This window comes from Aythya ferina (genome assembly GCF_964211825.1).
Source record: "Aythya ferina genome assembly, chromosome: 3".
NCBI classification, from domain to species: Eukaryota; Metazoa; Chordata; class Aves; order Anseriformes; family Anatidae; genus Aythya; species Aythya ferina.
Window position 1 is genome coordinate 18972478 of NC_140298.1, and position 11690 is coordinate 18984167.

Below are 11690 nucleotides of genomic sequence, written 5' to 3' on the forward strand. Positions count from 1 at the left end.
GCTATTCACATTACAACATGCAAAGTAATGTGTGTAATCCAGTCTGACATGAAAAAATGCTAATAACATCCCAAAAGGAAAGACTCATGAATGGCTCTAGTGCCTCAGGAGTAGGGAAGATCTTTGGGAGCTCAGCAGTATGAGCAGGGCTCTTCCAAGCCCCCACGGGGCTTCAGTCACTGCTATGTCTGCGAGCTGCAAGCTGCGGCCTGGTGTACCGGGTCTGGAGGGGCCCAACCCTCAGATGCGACTCAGGTGCAATGAAGTCAGACCGTAAAAGCTGGCTCCTAGCCTAAAAGAAAGCCTTTGTGTCTCGAAGTGGTTGGGAGGCCTGGAAGCTGGTGGCTCAGGGATTTTACACTTCTTACTCCATGACAAAGCAGCATCCCCTGTCTAGAAAACTTTCATATGCACAGGTAGAAGTTATACAACAAAAAGGTGGTTATCTGCTCAATATTTCTTGCTTTCTAGCTTTATGTAGTCAATGACCCCTTCCCTTTGGTTGGCTCCAAGCAATACCAAACGTCATGAATAGTACGAGAACAGTGGGTGGAAGTGCATGAACAGCAGAGAGTATCATTTTTATACCAGTGCAAGAATGAGGCAAGTGGGTTGTCTTTGGTAGATGTATTCATAAGTACCCAAGCTACAGAGTGGTATTGTGAAGCTTTAAGTTATTTCTGTGAGCTGGAATAAGTGAAAGGTAATAGTTATTTTCTTCCCTCCTAATTACTGCTGTAACGAAATGTCTGTGCAAGTGTTTCTTTCTGTGCGGCCTATGAAAAATTTCCACAGCTTGTCTTTGGGAACAAAGAAAACACGTGGAGCCAGATTTCGCTCTTGGAGGTACACAGAGAGCTTCCATGGGCTTCAGGAAACAGATTCTGTCAGCTGATGTCAGGGGAGCTGATCCCATGCTTACCCGGTGGCAGAGCGTGGCTAGCAAACTGCTAGCATTTCCCCACTGGCAGGAGGTGAGCTAGGCCCCAGAGCCTTATAGTATCAAGCTAAACATAAATGTTTCCAGACAAGTTTTCTGGAAGTGGCTTCTAAAGGCAGAAGAACAAAAGCCCAGGTGCAGGTGCTGATCTGGCAATGTGATATGCATCCAGTAACTGAGTGAGATCTGCCCAGGCCTGTGTTGGCCACGGGGACAGTTGGAGTGGACCCTACTGCAGGTCAGAGCATTGCTCTTGCCAGGTGTACCCAGCATGGGCAAATAATAGCACTGGGGTAGTGCTTACTATTATAAGTGTGCTGGCCAGTGGCCGGCCGTGCATTAGCAGTTCTAGCGCAGTGAAGCCATATTTCCGTGATAAAAATGGAAAACAATACCCTTATGGAGATGACCTCAACGTTGCGACTGACCTGCAGTTTGTTGTGGTGATGGCTTTCAAGTCATTTAAGGAAGAGGGTAAGAAGGTGGTGCTGATGTCTGAGACAACTATTTAGGGCAAATTACCAAAGTTTGGAGTCAACTGTGTTTTTTAACATTCACTCGTTGTTTAGGGGCTTCTAAGTGACGTGCCCGTGCTAGCAGCCGTTTGGCTCACCTGTGGAATGACAGTGACATGTAGAAAACCCAGATGAGTTTGACACACCTAATTTCTCCCCTTATGATTAATCTATGATGAAAGCATCTTTGTATTGACAAGGAGAGAAGCAACTCCATAGTGAAAAATGAGTAACGTCACTTGGAGCACAGTGCATCCAGTGAAGGGGTTGGGATTTTATTTGTAGCCTTCTGAAAAAGAAGGGAAGACCATAGTGGCTTCCAAGAAGGCCATCTTACAAGAGTCTCATGCACAGCAGCCACAGAACCAAACTGTTTGCGGAAGGCTTGTTTGCTTACTTGTTTTTCAACTACAAACAACATTCAGAGATATCCTATTTCTTTGGTAACTTGCAGCACTGGCTGTGACCAAAGTTAAGCACGAAGGTACAGACAGTTTTCTAGGCGTGCATGACATGTATTAGTCCCCACGCAGAGTGGAGAACATAGTCATAAATGCATGGGTAAAATATCAGACAGGGATTTCTCTCCTTAAAGACAATTGTGTTTGTTTCCCCTCCTGCTAATTATATCCTATAAATCCCCACTCTCCAAACTCAGACAGTAACATTTTGTTACCTACATTCTGTCAGTAGACTTCACAAAGATCTCTAACACATGTTATAAAAGTTATTGCTATACTACTATATATAACAGCTTTGCATAAGAGAATAGAAGGCTGCCACATTTAGAAAATGCAGGTGCTATGTAAGCCCCTTTCTGAAAGAAAGAACTTAGCTCAGTTTCCTTTGAAGAACCAGAGACTTGAAATTGAAAACTGTATTAATGCCATTGTCTCCTTGTATCAGCAGGTTCCAGAGAGATTCCTGGAAGTGGCTCAGATCACGTTACGGGAGTTTTTCAATGCCATTATCGCAGGCAAAGATGTTGATCCTTCCTGGAAGAAGGCCATATACAAGGTCATCTGTAAGCTGGACAGTGAGGTCCCTGAGATTTTCAAATCCCCAAACTGCCTACAAGAGCTTCTTCATGAGTAGAGAGTTCAGCAGCTATTTATGAATGTATGAAAGTAGCAGTCCCCTTCTGATGCCCAAGTCATGTGTGTCTCTATTTTAATTTCATATATATGTGTATCACATACATATATATGTATATGAAATTAGACTGTGATCCCTTCTGGATTTGAGTTTTTGTTCAGTTCCAAGGGGATGGTTATTTTACTTCAGCCTTCGGTTTACTTTTGCCCGAGACCCTTAACATTTGGAGAATAAATGGGGTTAATTTTCAGGGAGAAGAGTTTGGAAGCGTGTAAAAGTCTGTCTTAGCAAGTTAGGGCATTATGTTTAAAAACGCTTTGTCAGATTTATTGCTTGCTGCAAAGTGGCATTTTGTCTTAGTGAGACTAATGTCATGGCACAATACTACAGACAATGAAGTTTATATTATGTTTATACTGCTAAAGGTCTGAACTCTGTGGAGTCACTTCATGAGCTTGGAGCTTCTTTTTATTTTTTATTTTATATACTTTTAAACCAATAACTAGATTTTGTTTCATACTTCAAAAAGCTACAACATCTATTTTAGGTACTCACTCCGAGAAGTGGTACCGAAAAAGCAAACCCTATTCTTCATGCTTTCCCTTACAGAAATGATAAATACCCTGCACCAGTAATCAACATGCCAGGTTTTTGTTTTTCTAAATTGCAGCAAGGGACATTTGCACAAATCAAATACCATTCTTGCAGGGTGAGGCCAGTAATTCATGCACAATATTGTATCAACCACACTAATTTTAGAATATGGTCAGCTTATTAAAACGGAAGCGTTTCACTCTCCATAGAGTAAAAATGAAACCTGCAGTGTAATAAATTGCCATGTCTTGGTCTTACTTCAAGTGGCATCAGTCCCTAAATTTATTCTTTTCTTAGTCCATTCTGCCCCCAGAAATCCCCTTTCCAGTATACAAAGTTTTCTGTCTGTATTTGACATCTGTCCTAAAAAGCACTTTTTGAATGATCTTATATATAGTAGAAGAAAGCATCTTCACCTCACAGTGCTGAGGAAAAAAAAACAAAACAAAACAAAACTTGTTTGTAGCTGTAAAATATAATTAGTCTTTTCCTAATCAGAAGAATAAAAATTACATTTTCATAAAAATCTAATCAAGCATATACAAAAATCACAGTGTCCTCCTGGCTATGCAGGGTTCAGATAGCCAAATTGGATTTTTTAAATTACTGTAAGTGCAGCTTAAAACAAAACAAAACAAAAATCTATTTGAGCAATGTGCTGCACTTGTCCTCTGAAGCTGGAGCTAGTCTTGACCAAAATATGAGCTACAGTGTAAAATCCATGATGGATCTGGATTCGCCTGAATGCTATACCACGATATGTCAGCACACGGAAAGAAAGCTAGCTGCTAGTTCTTGTGCTTTCTTCAATGGCTCTCCTTGTCTCACGTTTTCAGAAAGGTATTGTCTCCAAAAGTTTGGGGGAAGGTTGAATATGCTATAGCACTCTTTGCTATTGTATTTGTCATTTTCTCTGTCGTCTTTTGTACAGATGCAGTAAGAATTTATTGTTATCGTCAATAGTATTTTCCCCTACATAATTCAGTCTGAGTCTAGAGGAAGTTCCTAATTAGCTGAGAATTGTATTTAGACCATTGAGGATATTGATATCTTATTTCTTTATTTTAAAATTACCATTTTGACTTTGGAGAGTGAAAGTTTACCCATGTGACTAAAGAGCTGACCTGATCATTGCAATTTCACTTCATTTACAAATACTGCTGATAGACAGAAATGTATGAAAGCAATTATTGTCAGCAGAAAGCCTTAAAAACCTGCTGACTTCAAATTAAACAGCACAATCCTACGATTCCCTGTCAGTATTTTCAAGCACTGGCAGTATCTGTGGAGTATAGGCAATGCAGACAATAGCATGGGATGAAGTGCCAACATTTTCACTATGCATTAAAAGCAAAACAAATCTTCTTGATCTTAGACTCCCTGAGAGTACCTAATACTGTACGTATCCTTACAGTAGACAGGATGTGTCTTTTTCTTTCTTTTCTTGTGTTTTGTTTTCTTTAGTTTTCTTTCTTTTTCCTTTTTTTTTTTTTTGCTTTTGTTTTTGTTTTATTTTTGTGTGTGTGTGCATGATTTGGTAAACATTACACTTCATAAAGATGTAACTCCAGTGAATTCTGAGTAAGAAAGGATGAAAATTGTGTTCATGCACTTCTTTTTTTTTTTTTTTGATTTATGGGAAGAAGTGGCATAAAATGCTCAAGTTTTAATACAGCATGTTCATCATTGGCATACCATCAGATACAAAATATAACACTGCATTGTCACCTTGGACGTAAGAAAGCAAAGCCATACTTTAGTCATACTATGTGGACATACTACTAGCTACCATCTTGATCTGTGATTTTACCGTTACTTTTATTATGTTGTTTATTATTATTATTAATAATATTAATATTATTATTATTATTTGGCTGCAATGTGATTCACATAATCTAAATAAGTGAAATTGTGTACTCAACACTTGATGTTGTTGCATTTATTTATTTATTTATAAGTAGCATAATCTCAATAGTAAATGAGGCATAGGAATTAAGAGTAGAAATTTCATCTTAAAAGAAAAACAAAACCTCCTTGGTCTGAAAAAGGAACACAAGATAATTTGATCATTTCAGTTATGTGATTTTTCTGCATTTTATAGCCATATTGCCTTTGTGCCTCCCAACACACCTAAAATTACAAATACATGGCATAGCTCCTACTAAATTGTAAGCAGAAAAGTTTTTTGTTTTTTCAAATGATCTCAATACTATTTCACTAAAATGGCTAAAAGGCAGGAGGCTACTTTTATTGTAATGAGAAGCTTACATAGGGAAAGAATTTCAAATTCCATGTAGAAATCCCATGTTGCCATTCATTTACTGCTAATTCAAATTTATTTCTGCATATAAACTTGAGGTTATAGTCTGTGCCTATAGTCTAGACCTTAAATGCACCAGCGGAAGGATAAAAAAAATCCTTCAAAATACCAGTTTTTCCCCCACAAGTACAATTGTTCTTGTGCCTTCTGTGGCTTACAATTTTCATCTTTTAAACTTTATTTTTCAATTACTACAGCTGCAATAAACACTAATTTTTTTTTTTTCCGGCTGTTTGACATACTGTTGATAGCTATGCATATTTTGTGTCTTTTTAAAAATTAAAAAAAAAAAAAGCAGGAGAATACGTTTTTGAAGAAGAGAATTTTTAGAACAGTTTGATAACGCAAATTATTTTTTCTCAATTGTTTGAGCAGCATTCAAGTTTTGAAAATTCTTGTAGAAGCCAATTTTTTGTAACTGTGGTGCAAATCTTGTGTTTTCTTAGCCTGATGAAAAGTAGTATAGAAGCAATATTTCATACGTGACATATGTGCATATACATATACATATGTAGTCACACAGAATGTGTGTATGTATGTATATATACACAGAAACACACACACACACAAAATATGCGTATGAAGTGAAAAGCTTACCTTTTTCCTATCTAGATTAAGAACCTATTTTAGACATTTGTTATGTTTTGTGAAAAGAATGTTCTATTTGAAACTACAAAACATTTAATTCTTACTGTATCTCTGGTTGTTTAATGGGAACGTTTCACATTTAATGGTAAACACGTGGAAGATGTTAGAATGTAGTAATTATTTAAGAAAGTGTTCACCCATGTATTCCTGAGGTTTGCTTTGTGCCTCTGAGTATTATTTAATTAAAGTGTTTTAAGTTTGCAGAATCTTTGTTATTGTACCAGGTATGTGGGTGAACATTGAAAACCGAGGGGAACTTTTATAAAGCAATGTAAATATTCAACCTTAAGGCTGTTCTTGCGTAAAGACATAAGATTTTAATAACTACATTCTGAAAACATCTGTTGAATTTATAAGAAACACTACAGTAACTGTATAGATAGTTGAAAGCATTCTTGAAAATCCAGCTCTCTACTTTTAAAAGTTAAGTCTCTTTCATCAGATGTCAAGGGAATGGGTAATACAGTTTCTGTAAAATTGCAGAATTTTTTTCTATGTATAGGAAGTCAGTTAATAGAAAAATGTTTTTTTCCACAGGTTGATATTAATTAAGAAATAAAGGTGAAGATTTTGTGGCTTTAAAGATAGGATTTTCACCAGCAGCATTGAAAGATTATACATATATATATATACAGAAAGATATATATATATATATAAATGGAAAGTGGTTTACAAAACCCCCAAAAACGAGCACTGTACATGAGAAGTGAAAGCAAAAACTATATTTGCCATGTGTATTATATAGTAATCATTGGTGTTGATAGTGCAAATGTTTCCTTCTGGTACCAACTATGTGTTTGAAAATTCCAATACGCATTGTTTTCAAAAAGCTCCCCTTAAGGAATGTAACTGGTTTATATGAGTAAGCAGTTACTGTATTGCACTTAAATGTTCTGTTGAAGGAAATGCAATTTCGTTTTCTGTAGAACTGTTGGTTGTAAACCATCTATAAACTGAAGCTAAAAATGCTCATATTTAGAGCTGGGATGAAAACTGGTATTTAACCTTTGTATCTTCTTAGGAATATCCTTTTTAGTCTACGAAAGGTGGTGGCACTATGACTTTATTTAGTCTTTTCATCTGAGCCACAGTCACCTCTCTCTCCCAAAGCAGCCACCTTCCAAATGCACAAATATACTGGGATATGTAGAAACAAACCTCTAGAAGAAACAGCAAGCTTACATTTTTCTCTAAAATCCATCCTTTCTGCATTAAGTGTACCACTCAAGTGAAATATTAGACAAACACGATAACCATCTCATTACCATGTAACATGTAAGAGTCAGAAACTGAAAAAGAAGGAAAAAAAAAAAAAAAAAAAAAAGAAGAAAAGCCTCTTTAGGTTGGTTTAAATGCTGCCCAGAAGAGTCAAAGGTTAAGGTTTAAACTGATATTGTCCCAGCCATTACTCATATGTATATAGTTACAAAAGTGACAAAACACTGCCTTTATATTATTTAGCAATATGTTGTAAATAGCATTATTAAGCTCTTTTTTTGTAATAAAGACCCTTTAATTTGAAGATAGTACAATAATTGAACTGATAAAGTCAATTTTTGATTTTTTTTTATTTTATTTTTTAGCTAGAGGCAATTTCAACTGTGGATTTTTTTGTTGTTGTCTATTGTTCTGAAGACTTTGCATAATTTATTGGTTTAATTTATCCTAATTTATTTGATGAAGGTGTACAATTTTGTATTACCAAGGATGTACTGTAATATTAATTGATGACAAGATAAAACAATAAGACTCCCCTGTCTGTTTGAAAAAAATAAAAAAGGTGCAGTAGACAATTGATTGAAAAAAAAAGAAGTTACAATTCTAGCTTGGCAGCTACTAAATTTAAGATAAACACAGGAAAAAATGTTTTTTGGGGGGTGGATTTTATTTTGTGTGTTTAAAGCTTTTGTATACTCTCCAGACTTTTACCTTTTTGCTTTGTACCACTTAAAAGATACAGTAGTTCAATTGCCTTGTGTGCCTTCCATCTTCTCTAAACTGAATGTATGTGCAGTATATATGCAAGCTTGTGCAAAATAAAATATAAATTACAAGCTCATTGCCATTGTTTATATTTCTTTCCAAAAGTTGATGTTGCCCTGTATCAAAAAAGGAATCACTGGAACCTCTCTGCTGTGGCCAGGCTGTATCTAGGATTGTAGTCCTCTGCAGGTTTTCTCTCCCCCTTAGAATTATTTATTAATGAAACTGCCAGCCCTCTTGCAAAATGGATATAATGATTTATCTAATCCGGTGTCCTACCTCCAGCACTGGTTAAGATAATGAATGTTATTTTGCAACAGTCTATCAGACAAGGAGTAACTCCCTGCACCAGCCATGCTATGTCTGAGGCATACACGGCCTCAGACCTAGCCAATGTAGCCACCCTGAGCTAGAAAGTTCTTGTCTTTGGGATATCGAATCATTTCCTGAGTACACCTGCCATGCTGCTGTCCTGCAATAGGGATTTCTACCAGTTAGGTGAATGCAGAATAATGCTTGGTTTGGTGTGGTTTACATTTGCTCCTTTGATCAATCTGCCCTTGTTTGTAGTAGTGCCCACGTTCCATTCTCTATTCTTTTTATTGCAATCTATCCCTCTTTCCTGGATCGCTTCCTTTTCGAGCTGCCTAATCATAGCACTGTATATAACTAATCTGTTCTCACACATTTCCTCAAAATGCAAGTCTCATTTGTGCGTTGTTTTTCTCTAGTCCTTCTCTCTTTCTGCTGCTTCATATGTATCTTAAAGTCTTGAGGTTGAATGAACCACTGAATTAAATTATCGTCTGTGTTTCAGATATGAATGGTATCTTTTTGGCTTAGAATTGGTGCAGATGGCAGTTAAATGGTAATTTATTTGGATTGCAAATATTCTTGCAAGGATTTTTTGATTTTAAAGGAGGAGTATGTTAAAAATACATTTTCATCTGAGGTCATTTACTTTCATAATCTTCACAGATTCTGCCTCAAGACACTGTAGACTCGAGCTGGAGCATGAACGCAATGTTAGCTACACTGTAATAACCTAATAAATACTTCATCTCTGCAACAGCAATTAAAACTTGATGTCTTTTTATACAGTTGGAGTTGCATTTGCTGGGCCATATCAACAGCAGGAGTAATGGAGATGATGAAGCCGCACCTGTGTAACTGGTAGTCCTTAAGGTGTGAGATTGTCTCTGATCTTATTGCAAACAATCTTCCCCTCCTAGCTCACATCTATCTACATTACCAAGCCAGCATACTAGACGCATTGTTGGGTCAAAGTACTTGACATTCAGGTCATTTCTTAAGGAAATGCTGCCCCACAGCACTTACTAATTGTCTGTATATTTGGGAGATTGCTAAGATGTGACATGGTGATCAGGGTAGGCTGAAGTGTCTGAAATGTCAAGATCCCTGATTCATCTGCTCCTGAAAAGCTCCAGCCTCGAGGAGCTCTTCTGCCAGCCTTGGTTCAGAGCAGGCATGGGCATCCCAAAAATGCTTTCCTTGGAGGAGGGAAACTAAAAGAGAGGCTGAGGAGACCAAAATTAGATATCTGCTTAAGCATCGCCTAGCAAAGGCTTACATGGGCAGCCAAGGATTATGTGGAAGGGCTCATTTTTGTGAAAGGTAGCAAGAGTTAAGTCGAAGGAGAAGGAGATCACCCTTTATGTACCCAAATAATGGACCGAAGGATAAGATCTACATGGGTAATTGCTAGCTCACCCTGTGCCCAGATCATTTTTTCTCTCAAATATACTTGTTCTATGAAATACATTTTACCCTGCAGTTGAAAACACACAGAGCTCTAAATAAGAAATCCTGGCTATTGGCATCTCATAATACTGCAGGAGTTCAGAGCTAGACTGGAACTTGGCAAGTGGTCCCTGTCACTGCAAAGGGCCAAATCAACTTTCCCAGGCTTCGAGCACCCTGAAATGATCCAAATTCTGCAGATCTGGCCATCTGTGCTTGGAAATCCTCAGTTCCCCTAATACCTGGAATTTTTACAATAAGGAAGATAGCATGTTCTAGCTTTAAAATCCTTAGGAAGACATGAATCATCTCTGGCCAAGGCAAGCGGAGCGGTTTTATGCCACTGAGACCATCGGGAGGAACTGGGGTCCTTTACGTGACGAGTTACCGGGAGGCTGAATGTGGAACAATGCATTTTGTGATTTGAGAGCCTGAAAGAGTTAATTGCTCTCGTTTTCTTGGTCTGTACCCTTATTTATGCCCAGTCTAGGTTGTGCCAACACAATTTCTATGGAGATGATCCCTTCTGATCCAGTCTTCCCTCTTTGTTAGGAGGGGAAGGGAACTGGCTGGTGAGTTGCAGCATGCGACTGCTTTTAGGAAACAACGGCGAGCACATCCCTTGCTCTGCGACGGGTTACAGTGTTTCCCCAAACAGACTAATCTGATTCAGTTTTAAAATATGGCGCTGGGTTTATTTTAAGAACACAATACGGAAAATAAATTAAATCTTCGCTAGAGCTTATTGTTCAGCGGGGATGGAGGGCTCCCATGGTGGTGGCAGCACTGCTTGATAAAGGGGGGAGCGGGGGGGGGCTGCTTCCCTGCCTGGTCCAAGTCTCTGACCCTCTGGGCACGTTGCAAGGCCTGCGTTTCAATAAAAGTGGGGGGAAAGGGGGGCTGAGAAGCTGCCTGTTAAAGTCTGATTGATTGGTGGGGTGCAGAAAACACATCATTTGTCACACTGCAAATTTTGGTGTACAGCCTACTAGTATCCCTAACACACATGTACCCCAAAGAGGTGAGAGAGCTATATTATATTTACTTTTTTTGTGTGATTGTTTTTTAGCCATCCAAATGAATTCTTGCTGGCTTAGGCTAGCCTGTTTCTTTCCAGAGCTGCAGAGCAGAGTGAGGCACCAGCTCCGGTGCAGAAATAAAGATCCCCCACCTCACGCTGCCCAGAGCCTGGGAGAATGCGATTGCATTTTCATGAATAAATCCTAGGCAAGTGAATAGTGGTACTTTCCCATTTATTTGGGAGTCACTGTGAAAAACAAACAAACAAACAAACAAGTGCTTTGCTTCCCAACAAAACACATGAAAATGAACTGCTATTCACACTCAGAGGCAGTTAATTGCATGCAGAGTTTAATTTTATTCTTTAAAATTAGACTTAAGGTTGGGTCCCTTGCTAGGGAAAAGAGAAAAAAAAAAAGAAAAAAATAAAAAAAAAAAGATGAGAGGGAAAGATGACACAGATAGCTAAAGAAATACTACAAGCTCCAATGTAAATATGTTTGCAGTTTGCAAGAGACCTGCCAGTCAAGCAGCTGTGGGAGGTAACAGGGGAGAACGCATGAGAGGAAAAAGTCTTGTGGCAACAGTGGCCAGTTTCATTATGGCCACTGCCAGACTGTGAAACAACTCTAGGGGCTTGAAATCCTATTGCCTATTAAAACTGGGCATGACAGCTCTTTTTTATGCTTCACCAACCAGAGATGGAACTGTGTCCTAGGGGAAATAAGGAAAAATATTTATTACAAGTGTTTAACACCTTTTAGTACAAAACAACCCTAATATGCAGCACTCAAGGATAATTCATGCCAGCGCA

General features: G+C 38.1%; 1 protein-coding gene across 5 annotated transcripts in view; it reads left to right on the top strand.

Moving 5' to 3' along the window:
• The window catches only part of PROX1 (prospero homeobox 1), a 48581-nt gene extending 40410 nt beyond the window's left edge, over positions 1-8171 (top strand). For 4 of the 5 annotated variants that reach the window (XM_084512800.1, XM_084512799.1, XM_084512801.1 and 1 more), the window contains one exon: positions 2362-8171. In XM_084512800.1, the coding sequence (XP_084368926.1) occupies positions 2362-2550 (189 nt within the window). In that variant the 3' untranslated portion in view covers positions 2551-8171. The remainder of the gene's footprint in view (positions 1-2361) is intronic. The other variant, XM_084512803.1, reaches the window with a different exon arrangement.
• Positions 8172-11690: the final 3519 nt, after the last annotated feature.